This window comes from Lolium rigidum, chromosome 3 (genome assembly GCF_022539505.1).
Source record: "Lolium rigidum isolate FL_2022 chromosome 3, APGP_CSIRO_Lrig_0.1, whole genome shotgun sequence".
In the NCBI taxonomy this organism is placed as follows: Eukaryota; Viridiplantae; Streptophyta; class Magnoliopsida; order Poales; family Poaceae; genus Lolium; species Lolium rigidum.
In genome coordinates this window covers 79,123,069-79,135,522 of record NC_061510.1, presented here as the reverse complement: position 1 = coordinate 79,135,522, position 12,454 = coordinate 79,123,069, and the positions used below count along the sequence as shown (strand labels likewise).

The window sequence follows — 12,454 nt, the reverse complement described above, 5'->3', positions numbered from 1 at the left end:
CATATTTCATGAGAGACTCTCAACGATAATTTCTCAAATCAAGCAAACACGTCCTCACGTCTTTAACACAAGAAATATAATAAACTAATACAATTATAATTTTGGATCAATAAATGTATGAAGCCAAAGTAGAAGCATGAAACACAATCTATCACATACCTAGATTTGGCTTCGTAACATCTCATAAGGCTGGCCATCGTGGTAAGTATCATGTTGTAGTATCATGCATATGATACTTGCGTATGGTACTATCTCTATAGTGGTTAGTATCATGAAGTAGTATCATAGTTATGCTATATTTATTACTTTTTAGAATCTCAATGTAAATGTGTGCACAAGATTTATTTGGCATTAACTTTTCTCGTGACATGCGCTATGATACAATATCCACCTATATTAGGCTGGTCATAGTGCTAGTATCATACTCCTAGCTAGTATCATACACACTGGTCCCACAAAAATGCTGATGTGGCAGCTAATTAAAGAGGAGAGAGGAGATTAGAGTAACATAGGTGGATACTGTATCATAGCGCATGTCACGGGAAAAATTAATGTCAAATAAATCTTGTGCACACATTTGCATTGAGATTCTAAAAAGTAATAAATATAGCATAACTATGATACTACTTCATGATACTAACCACTATAGAGATAGTATCATACACAAGTATCATATGCATGATACTACAACATGATACTTACCACTATGGCCAGCCTTACTCTAATCTTTCATCTCCTCCCTAATTAGCTGCCACATCAGCATTTTTGTGGAACCAATGTATATGATACTAGCTATGATACTACCACTATGGCCAGCCTAAGCTGGCAAAATAGCCCCAAGTCCTCCTTAAATACTCCACCGAGGACATTGCTTAGACATTGCTTAGAGTCGGTTTCCAACTACACTAAATAAATTTTCACTAAAAAAAGTTCAATTTTCTCATATAAAGTCCAATTTTGATATATCACTACTCAAAATATTTAGAAAAAAAAGTGGATTTGAATATGTGTCCCCAAAAGTCCCTACCGGAAGCTCCGGTTAGTTGGTGTCTACGGGATCATTAACGGCAATTCAGTATACCATCTAACCTGCACGAAGCATCTTCTTTCAAAATTTTGTAAAAATATATCTTCTTCCATAATTCAAGGTACGCGTGATCTAGTACATTACGTATTCAAAACAATGGATGTGCTACCGCGCAAACCGATCAACGCTACTACAAAAATAGGTCTAGAAAGAACATATTCGTTCGAAGAGAAAATAGCAGAAAATCCAGCGGAGCCAGCCAGGCCGGCCAGAGACAGCCAGCTGCACGGACAGACAGCCAGGGGCGGAGGCCATAAAAACAGACGCAAGAACTCGGAGCGGCCGCCTCTCGTCTCGTCCCAAACTCCCAATCGCAGCACTCTCCTCCCCTCTTCTCTTCTCCTCTCGTCCCGTACGCAGCCTCGACCAAGAGAGACCACACGTCTCCAAAGCGCCTGCACCGAGAAACCCCTGCCTGAGAGAAGGCCCTCATTGCGGCATGGCCATGGCTGAGGCCACCGGCGTCGGTGGCGGCGGCGCCGCCGTCGCCGCTGCCACGCTCCTCACGGCGGTCCTCCTCGCCGCCGTGTTCCGGTACCAGCGCCGCCGGCGCGGCGCTGCGGTGAGGGTGGTCCCCGCGCCGGTTGTTCCTGACCGCGAAGGGAGTGCCGCCGTGGACGGCCTGACGGACGTCATCATCGTCGGAGCCGGGGTGGCCGGATCTGCGCTCGCCTACACGCTCGGAAAGGTGGCCTATCTCTTGCCTCTCTCGTTCCTTCCCGTCCTTCCCTTCCCTTCCGCTGGTTAGGCACAAAGTTCTCGTTTTTTTATTCCGTAGATTGAAACTTCCAGTTCTTCTTACTTTTATTCTGCATATCCAAGAACAAAGATCCATCTCATATTCCAAGGAGAAGATGAGATTGAAATTTGTTTGTTATGTGGGTTAGAGGCTGTGATTGATTCTCTCCCCACCATGAATTTCCCGAAACAGGAATCCAGCGTAAAGTATAGTACAATCCAGAACGCTCGGGAAGGCCGAACCCAACTGCTTTGCTATTCTACCGATACTACAGATTCGTAGTCGAAAAGGTCGGAACGGCTCCTGATCCTTGACAGATCCATGCAGCAAATAATTTTTATTTGCTGCAACCTCTCCATGGCCTTTTCTTTTTCTTGGCGTGTTTTCACTGTTGGGAGAAAGCGAGGTCTCTGTCATAGGGTCATGCATTGCAACACGTTGTTTGGCTCTGTTGCGGGCGTGGTGTGGCGTTGGGAAGGCGCTCCACGAAGATCATGTCACGCAACCTCAAATAGAATATTTTCTCCTGCAAGTGCTGCGGGTTTTTATCACCTTGTTTCCACGCATCAATTAAAATATTGCTTTCTGGTGGCCATGACACGCCTGTAGGGACAGGAAAGAGGAATATGGGGATGTTGCTGGGGAGAATAATAAAACACTAGAGATCTGTATAAGAACAAAATCTGAATGCTTGTATATCTAGTAGCAAGGAATCTTGTTAAGTTGGTTCTGAACTTTAGCCACTTAAGTGCAAAAACAAAGAAGTGTTTTCTTAGAGAACACACAACAAAGAGTAAACATGAGATATCTCTAAACTCAAAAGATTGTTTTAATATATACTTCACAAACATGTAAATTGTCTTGCCAAAAATCATGTGATGACTACCCTGCAAATTTCTCCGAAAGTACTTTTCTTTGGGTAAATGGAGGTGAACATTCTCTAACATTTGTGCGACGCTTGAAAATGTTGTCTCCAGAATGTTTGTTTAGGTGTCAAAAATATAAACTACTCATAAATGGGCAAATGGGAGAAAGACTCATTTGTGATATCCTCTCTCTTGTTCTCTACTCTTTTCCGTGCCCTCTTGTTCTACCTGCTCCAACATAGAGTTGATGTGCTCTGGCTTTGCATCATTAATTAAATGCCTAACTAATTTGATGACCCACTCACTTTAATTCCCTCACAGCAACTCTGACAATGATTTATCATTAATACAAAAATGTTGAGTGTGCGATTGAACTTGACCCTCTTAATTTTGTTCGAAGTATTCCAGACAAGAAGTCAAGTGTTGGTTATATAATTGAATGAAGTGTGGAAGAAATCTACTTTCATAGTTGGCAGAGTACGGTTGTACAAGCCAAACACGATAATTGTACAAGATCTCTGTGAAAATACAGAATTTTTTTATGCGCACAGGTCATTAATTTGTCAAATACTTTAGTATCTTTTATGTCATGCTTCTTTGTTGCTGTGGGTTACAGTATTCCCTTAGAAGAGGTTACTGTGATAACCTAGTCTCATCTGGATTTCGATATAAATAGTAAAAAATGCCATTCTGTAATTTACCGCCTCACTGTGACCATATGGTGCATTTCTACTAATTGTAAAAAAAAAACTTATATGTTCCTGCTTTGTTTCTTGGTGACACAGGATGGTCGCCGGGTGCATGTTATAGAGAGAGACCTCACTGAACCAGATAGAATTGTTGGCGAACTATTACAGCCGGGAGGCTACCTGAAACTGATCGAGTTGGGTTTGCAGGGTAAGCTTTCCTCTCTCTCATTTACACTGTTTTGTCTAACAACATTGTAGGTAATTTATACTAATGCTTTGACTCTGTACAGATTGTGTTGATGAAATTGACGCACAGCGTATTCTTGGTTACGCATTATTCAAAGATGGAAAGGACACCAAGCTTCCTTATCCCTTGGAGAAGTTTGGTTCAGATGTTGCTGGCAGGAGCTTTCACAATGGACGATTCATACAGAGGATGCGTGAAAAATGTGCAACTTTGCCCAAGTAATACCCATTTTCCATATGAGATATCTGTAGTATTTTTTTTTGGCGTACTTCGTTGTATAGTTGTTATCTAGTATTGTTCTTTGTAATCATTTTATCATTTTTCGTAAGCTATACTTTGGACCTTGGGTGTATTTGCTCCCATGTCCTTTCAATTTTTCCCCACTTTACATGGTTTGCCTTTGCATTTATCCAATTCTTGGCACACCTGGATTTTTGACATACTGTTGGCGTTGCAGTATCCAGTTGGAGCAAGGAACAGTTACAACTTTGCTTGAAGAAAATGGTACAGTTAAGGGTGTGCAATACAAGAACAAGTCAGGCGAAGAACTAAAAGCTTATGCACCATTGACAATTGTATGTGACGGCTGCTTTTCAAATTTACGACGCGTGCTTTGTTCTCCTACGGTACTGTTCTCACTTTATCCTTACTACTCAATTTATGTGGTTTACGGAACTGTACTTATATTATTTTGCTTTGTGCGTAGGTTGATGTGCCATCTTGTTTTGTTGGACTGGTCTTGGAGAATTGTAAACTTCCTCACCCAAATCATGGCCATGTTGTCTTGGCCAATCCTTCACCCATCCTATTTTACCCGATAAGCAGCACTGAGGTTCGCTGTTTAGTTGATGTCCCTGGTCAGAAGGTGCCTTCCATTGCAAGTGGTGAAATGGCAAACTATCTCAAGACCGTGGTCGCACCTCAGGTACTATAAGTAATGTTATATTGTTTCAGTTGATCTTATCCTAAGTGTATTTTATGCTGCCTGATCGCTCTATCAAGATGTTAATGCATAGCATATGTTGCCATTTGTCAGATTCCTCCAGAAATCTATGATTCCTTTGTAGCAGCCATTGAAAAGGGAAGCATAAGAACAATGCCAAATAAGAGCATGCCAGCTGCACCACATCCAACACCTGGGGCACTTTTGATGGGGGATGCTTTCAATATGCGACACCCTTTGACTGGTGGAGGAATGACTGTTGCATTATCTGACATAGTAGTCTTACGCAATCTTCTCAAACCTCTTCGCAATCTGCATGATGCCTCTTCACTGTGCAAATACCTTGAATCGTTCTATACTCTTCGGAAGGTGAGTCTGCACGTTGTGGTTTATAACTGAACTCTTTTCAGTGTAGTACGGTTTGTTTAATACAGTTATTTCCCTTCTTTTGTAAATTTTCAGCCGGTTGCTTCTACGATAAACACATTGGCTGGTGCTCTATACAAGGTCTTCAGTGCTAGTGCCTCACCTGACAAGGCTAGAGATGAGATGCGCCAAGCTTGCTTTGATTACTTAAGCCTTGGAGGTGTCTGCTCGGATGGGCCTATTTCTCTTCTCTCTGGTCTTAATCCTCGGCCAATGACTTTGGTCGCACACTTCTTTGCTGTTGCTATCTTTGGTGTTGGTCGACTAATGCTCCCTCTTCCTTCACCTAAAAGGATTTGGATTGGGGCAAGATTAATTTCGGTAAGTTCCCCATCTTATTTTTCGAGAAAATTCCGTAGCTCTGTTTATAAGAGTATGGTGATGGTGATACACAAGTAGTAGCAGTCAAGTTATGAAAAGTAGACCACACAGCCTTTAGACTTTAGTACAATCATCATGAATACAGTGATACAGACCATATCTGCTTTAGACTTCAGTACAATCATGAATGCAGTGATACACAATGAATAAGACAGCGATTAAACAATAGCCTTCCAGACTTTTCACATGAGCAGTAGAATACATATTTTTTAGTCAGTCTCTCTTAGATCTGCTGCATCCCTATACCAGTTAGCTTGTTTGCATGACCAGATAAAGCTACATATTCTGTTCTTTGATCCTACTTCCTTTTTTAGTTAACAATTTTCATAACTGTGTTTGTAGTAGTCACAATGATACACACCTGCAGCAGTCAAGTTACGAAAAAAGAAATCCACAGATGCATTAGATGTAGTACTAGCATGAACAGTGATACTTTGCATTTTATCCAGAATTTGTTAACACGCGTAGCAGGATTCATGACTTCTATTTGGCCCATACTTGTTTGTATCAGCCTACCTACCATGAAGTTCTGGTATCTGCATTATGTTGCTCCGAGTTACATGCTTTAATTAAGATTGAAAAATAGAGATCACATTCCCAGTTCATCAAACTTTACGCTAGGCTGGTCATACTGGCTAATATACATACATGACCATCATTTAGTTGATGTAGCTGCAAATAGCATGCCTTCACTTACATGTAATGTTTGCTGATAAACACTTTCCACTACAGGGCGCATGTGGTATCATCTTCCCCATCATCAAAGCTGAAGGCGTGAGGCAAATGTTCTTCCCTGCTACTGTCCCCGCGTATTACCGTGCTCCTCCGGAAGCGGAGTTCTAAGTGATGATGATAATGCCTCTGCTGATATCTCGCACCACGATGACATTTTTCCTGTTCTGGTAGTCGTTCATCAGTATTAAGCCTGTATTGTTTGTACTACTGTCCGAACGGAATGAGGAACCTGTATAGTGTCTCCCGTGGGTGTGAATTCTTTGTTAAAATTGTGTCACCGGCATCCATGTGGATTCGTCCTAAGTTGTATGCAAGGAAACATTCTACTAATGAACAAGTCACGTCGATTGAACTGATGGTGTTCCTCTTACTGAATTCGAGTTGTGCTGCGTGCTGTGTGCCTTACATTTTGGTAATAATACAGAGTAGCATGTTATGGGTACTAATTCTGCTTACCTTGTTTTGTTGAGACTGGCCTATGAGGTACTGGAACATCTCGTGGTCAAAGATGAGAATTTGTTTCGGGGTCGAGTTAGAGAAGGCAGCGGCAATAATGTTAGTATTCTGCATCATGCTAGAAATCTGAAAGTGATAAGTTGATGTCGATTCGTCCTCACTAAGTTGTATATTAGCAAATAGTGAAAGAGTCACGCCGATCTTACTGATGGTGTTCCTCGTGTACTGAATCTGGAATGCGTTGCGCAGCGTTACATTAATAAGACAGTATGTATACTAATTCTACTGCCATGTTTTTGTTGAGACTGGGGATGCACTATGACATTATTTGATGAGGATCTCCGATGAGTGATACAAGTCCAGCTAGAGCTAGAGAAGGCAAGCGACAATGCTATCCGTCATCATGCTAGAAATCTCAAAGCGACACTACATCTAGCTGGCTGGAAGTGCCTCCCATCCACGCATGGCATGACACAGATCCAGCTCACCGGCTGGAAGATGTGGCCACGTTATCGCCGCATCATGCTGTCGCTCCCGATCATATCTTCTAGCTGAAAAGAGAAGACCCGTGCTGTTTCCGTATTGAGTTCTTTGGACGGTTCAAAAAGATGAAAAAACCAAGTAAGCACGCACGCTGGGTCTGGATCAGGATGGGCTTAGGCATACGTGGAGCAACCAAACATTCAGTCCGTAAAATTATCTAGCCAGTTCAACCATCAAACCAATCTGATGAAAGAGATTAGACAATAACATTTAATATCACCCCTAACATCTAAACCGGTGATATTTATTTTTATCTCACACGAGCCTTAGACTTTTTTTAGGGAGGGTACAAATATTTATTATTAATACTGCATTGGTTAAAATTTAAAATTAGGATTTTGCAGGTCTAATACCATATAAAATTACATGCTCTAGCTAGTTCAAGCATAGGACCGATCTAATAGAAATAGTTAAGCAAATATTTAACACAGTTCGTCATACGTTTCTTTCCTATGTAAGACCTACGTAAGACCGATCTAATTGAAAAAGTTAGCCAAATGTTTAACACAGTTTCGGCATATGTTTCTTTCCTTCTTACTATGCAGCGTGCGCCAGCCTTGTTGGTTGCTTTGAATTTAGCCGGTGCGTACGGCTGCGCTTCAAGAACGTACAGAGTGCATACGTACCATAATTCAACACCGTGCTGATCATCAGATGCTGGGGCAAAACGCGAGAAGGGGAAACAATTCGCAAAGGTTTTGAAGCGTGATCCCTCCTCTCGACCGTGTCAAGCTTCTTTGGGCATCTACACCGGTCCCAGGTAAACGGACGCGAAGTGACTTTGAGTTGGGCCGGGCAGAAATAGGTGATAACCTCAGCCCAACAGCGCAAACTAGTCGGTATGTTCGCGCCGACACATTCGTGGTTTAAATATGCGTCCAGAATGCGTCGCCACGAACACAACACGGTTAGAGCGCGTGTCCTCACCATTCCCATTCGGGCCCACCTGATAGTGACCGTACACATTTCATCTTGCGTGCGCTAGTAATGGCTCTGGTGCTGGTTCTGGCTTTCGCGTCGCGTTCATGGCTTGCCCTGCCAACCTATGCGCCAGTGTTGGCGCGGGTGGTGCTTGGGCATCTGGCATTGAAGACGGAGGAGTAGCCGACCTTTTTAAGAGGAGCAAGTCCGCTGCTTTTAGGCCAGTCCTCCTCCTACAACCATCCTCCACCGCCACAACCAACGCCATGGGCGGGATGGCCGTTTCGCAAGATGAAGAATGACCGTGAGGCGGGGTCCTCTCATGCTAGTAAGGAGAAGGAGAAAAAACAACGCAACTGACACTATGTTCCAGTGGAATCACGCAGCTGTTGTTCGAGGGAGAACCGGCCGGTTCCTTGGCCTGCCGGGCGGCGGGTGTGGTATCTCTATTCCTGCCGTGTCTCGGTGCCTCCTATGCCGCGCGAGAGACGTGAGCGCCAGTACGAGATCCGCCGCCGCTTCATCCTGCCACCAGATCTGCGGGAAGATCCGTCCAACTGCGGGTGTTCGCACATGCCCAAGGGAGGCCAGCGACCTCCGGCGACTCCTCCCGCCCCTTCGCCGTCTCCTCCCGCACCAACACCGCCTCCTCCCGCACCAGCACCGCCGGTGGTGCCTCAACAGCCTCTGCACTGGCCGTGGCCTTGGGCGCCTCCGGTTTTCATCGGCCTCATCGGCGACGACGACAAGTAGGCAGACATGGAGACGTCCTAGTTAGCTAGGGTTATTTTCTAGTCTTATAAATTTATTTTCGGCAATGTGTAAATTGGTCCTACTATAATTCAAAAAAAGCGTTGGGCCGATGGAGAGCGGACGAATAGCGCCCGAGCTCCTTTGCTCTGTTTATCGTCCACGGCACTGAGTGGTGATGGATGCAAGAAGGTGCATTAAATGCTCCATTTATCAATTTATTAACATTTCAATACAGCGGTACTTTGCAGAGATATGATACTACTACCGTATGTTTTCTTTGTACACACCATCAATGAGGTTTGTTGGCGAGAAGATGAACATAAATTCTGATCGGTTGTCACTTGTCAGTACATGTTTGGCACGTACATGATGTGCACGCTCTTTTCGTGGAACATGATGGGCCGACTAAAAATTTGTAAAAACTCCCTTCAAGTGAATGAATAATATGCACTTTTTAAAAAAGTCAAGCTAACTAAAGTGGAACCTAGGTTTTACAAAAATCTATCAACAAATGTCATATTCTATCAATATCATATGAAAATATAGTTCATGATTATCTAATGATAATGATTTTACATTTTGCATGTTAATTAATTTTTTGTAAAAAATTAGTCAAACTTTATCTAGTTTAACTTTTTAAAAATAATATAAGCCTTATTTATTGAAATGGAGTTAGTATTACGGAAGTCAGTTCGGACCGCAACAATATGGAACCCGGGCACACGTAACCCTTTTCTCAAGAAAATAAATTGTTGTTTCAAAGTTTCAAAGAAATCGGGTACCTTTTAACAGAACACACAGATGATTTATAAGAACATGCAATATTTTGTTTGTTGAAAAATACGAGACACACTATTTTAGGCTATACAGAAAAATATGGCTAGTAGGCATTTGAAAGATCATTTCTTGTTATTTCTAGTCTTCCCATCTATATGTACTTGTTTATTTTTTCAAAACTTTTTACGAAAAATAAATATGTTGAGTATTTGAAAACCGGGGTCCATATAGCTTGGACTCTCTTTTAGGTTTTTGAGTTAGAGTCCAGCGATATAAGACCTTTTTGAAATTTGAAATTTGAAATCTAATTTTGAGTTAGAGTCAAATGCATCAAGGACGGAGCAGACCAGCTCCCGGTGAAGGACAAGGAGATTAAGCATAGATGGGGGGGAATACTTCGACGGGTTGTTCAATGGGGAGACCGAGAGCTCTACCATTGAACTATACAACTCCTTTGATGATACCAGTAGGCGTTTTGTGCGGCGAATCCAGGAGTCTGAGGTCAAGGAGGCGTTGAGAAAGATGAAGGGAGGCAAGGCAATGAGCCGAGTACATGATGTGCGGTTTTAGTACTACTAGGCACGAGGAGGAGGAGAAGGTTAGCCTGGATGGGCAGGTGGTGCCTCAGAAGGACATCTTTCGATACTTAGGGTCAATCCCGCACAAGGATGGAGATATTGATGAAGATGTGAACCACCGGATCAAAGCTGGATGGATGAAGTGGCGTCAAGCTTCTGACATTCTTTGTGATAAGAGAGTGCCACAAAAGCTAAAAGGCAAGTTCTATAGGACGCTGGTTCGACCCGCAATGTTGAATGGCGCTGAGTGTTGGCCGACTAAAAGGCGGCATGTTCAATAGTTAGGTGTGGCGGAGATGCATATGTTGAGATGGATGTGTGGCCACACGAGGAAGGACCGAGTCCGGAATGATAAAATACGAGATAGAGTTGGGGTAGCACCGATTGCAGAGAAGCTTGTCCAACATCGTCTAAGATGGTTTGAGCATCTTCAGCGCATGCCTCCAGAAGCTCCGGTGCATAGTGGACGACTAAACCATGCTGATAATGTCAAGAGAGGACGGGGTAGACCAAACTTTACATAAGAGGAGTCCGTAAAGAGAGATCTGAAGGACTGAAGTATCACCAAAGAACAAGCCATGGAAAGAGCCGCGTCGAAGCTTGCTATCCATGTGCCAGAATCATAAGTTGGTTACGAGATTTTATGGGTTTCACCTCTAGCTTACCCTAATTTGTTTGGGAATACAGGATTTTTTGTTGTTGTTGTTGTATACACTAAGATGATGATTTCTTCCAAAAAAGTGCAATTTTATGCTTAAGAATACGCGTTATTTTGGTCCACACAAAAAATCCAAAAGCTGTGCCTCTAAGTAGGCATTTCAAGATTATTTTTTGTCTTGACATTTTTCAATTTTTGTTCAAGTCACGAATGAAAACACAATTCTTTCAAAGTCTATACATATACATACATGACATACAGTAGTTTATACTAGTATACTTTTTTCACAAATTTTGAAAACCAGGTTCCATGTATCATGGGTACTCTTTTCAAATGTTTGAGTCGAAATGCAAGGACATCGAGCCAATATTTCGAACTTTGAATAGTTCTATTTTCAAGTTTCAAAAATATGTGTAGAGATAATTTTTACAAAAGTGCAACTTCTTATCAAAATTCAAAAAATGTGCATCTAAGTATGCATTTGAAAATTAATTTTTTCTATTTGCATTTATCTTTTCTATTCATGTCAAGGATGAAATCATAATTCTTTGGAACTCTATATGTTTACACCCAAGGTACATATCTATATGTAGTTGTGTTTGCACAGTTTTCTATTTAAAAAAAATAAGAATTTGATTTTTTTTCTAAAATCGGTCTCATCAAGCTTGTGCTCTCTTTTAGGTTTTGAGTCGGGGTGCAGTACTATGGAGCCAAGGTTTTTTGAAATTTAAGATTTTTTTTGAAGTTTTGAAATCATCAAAATTTTATGTGCATGAACATGATTTCCACGAAAGTGCTACTTTTTTTTGGTCAAAACTCATAAAATTGTGCTTGTAAATGTTGGTCTAGTTAACCTAAAACTACGACGGCCTTAGCTACTCGCCGTCACGCGGCCTACTATGGTCGGGATTACTTGTAGTCGCACAACCTACTGCTGGAGTGTCCTGAGGGGCCGGTGCCTTTGTCGGAGCGCATCCGGGAGATGAACTCCTTGCGCCGCGCCCGCCGGCGAACGGCCTCTTCGCCTGCGGCGTTTGACGGGCTCAGCCAAAGAGGAGTCCAAGTGGACTCTCATGGCAGCTGCCTCCGCTGCCCCCTCCACCGGCATGCGTACCAGCGCCTCTGCCGCTTGCAGGTCAGCGTGGTAGCGGGCCTTGTACCTAGCCGATGCCGCCACCCATTCGTACCTCGTGGCGATGGCCTCCTCCAGCTCGCGTTTCTCCCGGTCGACCCGCGAGTGCTCAGGTCCCCTCCGCGCGACTGCGTCTAGTTCGGAGCACAAGTACACCCGTCTGATGGAGAGCGCATCGCTGCAAGCTTACGCCTCCGCTGGCAATCTATTGGCCGCGCGGGGAACCACCTCCCTCGTGCGGGAAGCGGTAATCGCCAGCGGCAAGCCTCGAAATGTAAAATCTCCATTACCTAGATTGATGGTGTCAGCGGGAAAAATGTGTATGCGCCGCTAGGATACCCCGCCGCAAACGATCACCACGATTTGTATGGTGTCCGTGGGCCGACGCAAAAAGACGCAGTCAATTTGGGTGTTTGTTTTGCGTCGGCCCGCTGTAAATGATGTGAGACATTTCTTTATCATTTTTACACATGACACAAAAATGTTGGTTTTCATTGAAAATGAGCGTACACCTAAAATATCG

General features: G+C 43.1%; 1 protein-coding gene across 1 annotated transcript; it reads left to right on the top strand.

Moving 5' to 3' along the window:
• Positions 1-1,526: 1,526 nt before the first annotated feature.
• On the top strand, positions 1,527-6,465 carry LOC124695081 (squalene monooxygenase SE1-like). Its single transcript, XM_047227971.1, has 8 exons — positions 1,527-1,775; positions 3,478-3,589; positions 3,672-3,846; positions 4,086-4,254; positions 4,335-4,553; positions 4,665-4,940; positions 5,034-5,318; positions 6,111-6,465. Exons 1-8 carry the CDS (start codon positions 1,527-1,529, stop codon positions 6,219-6,221), a joined length of 1,596 nt encoding a protein of 531 aa, XP_047083927.1. The 3' UTR covers positions 6,222-6,465.
• The last annotated feature ends 5,989 nt before the right edge of the window (positions 6,466-12,454 follow it).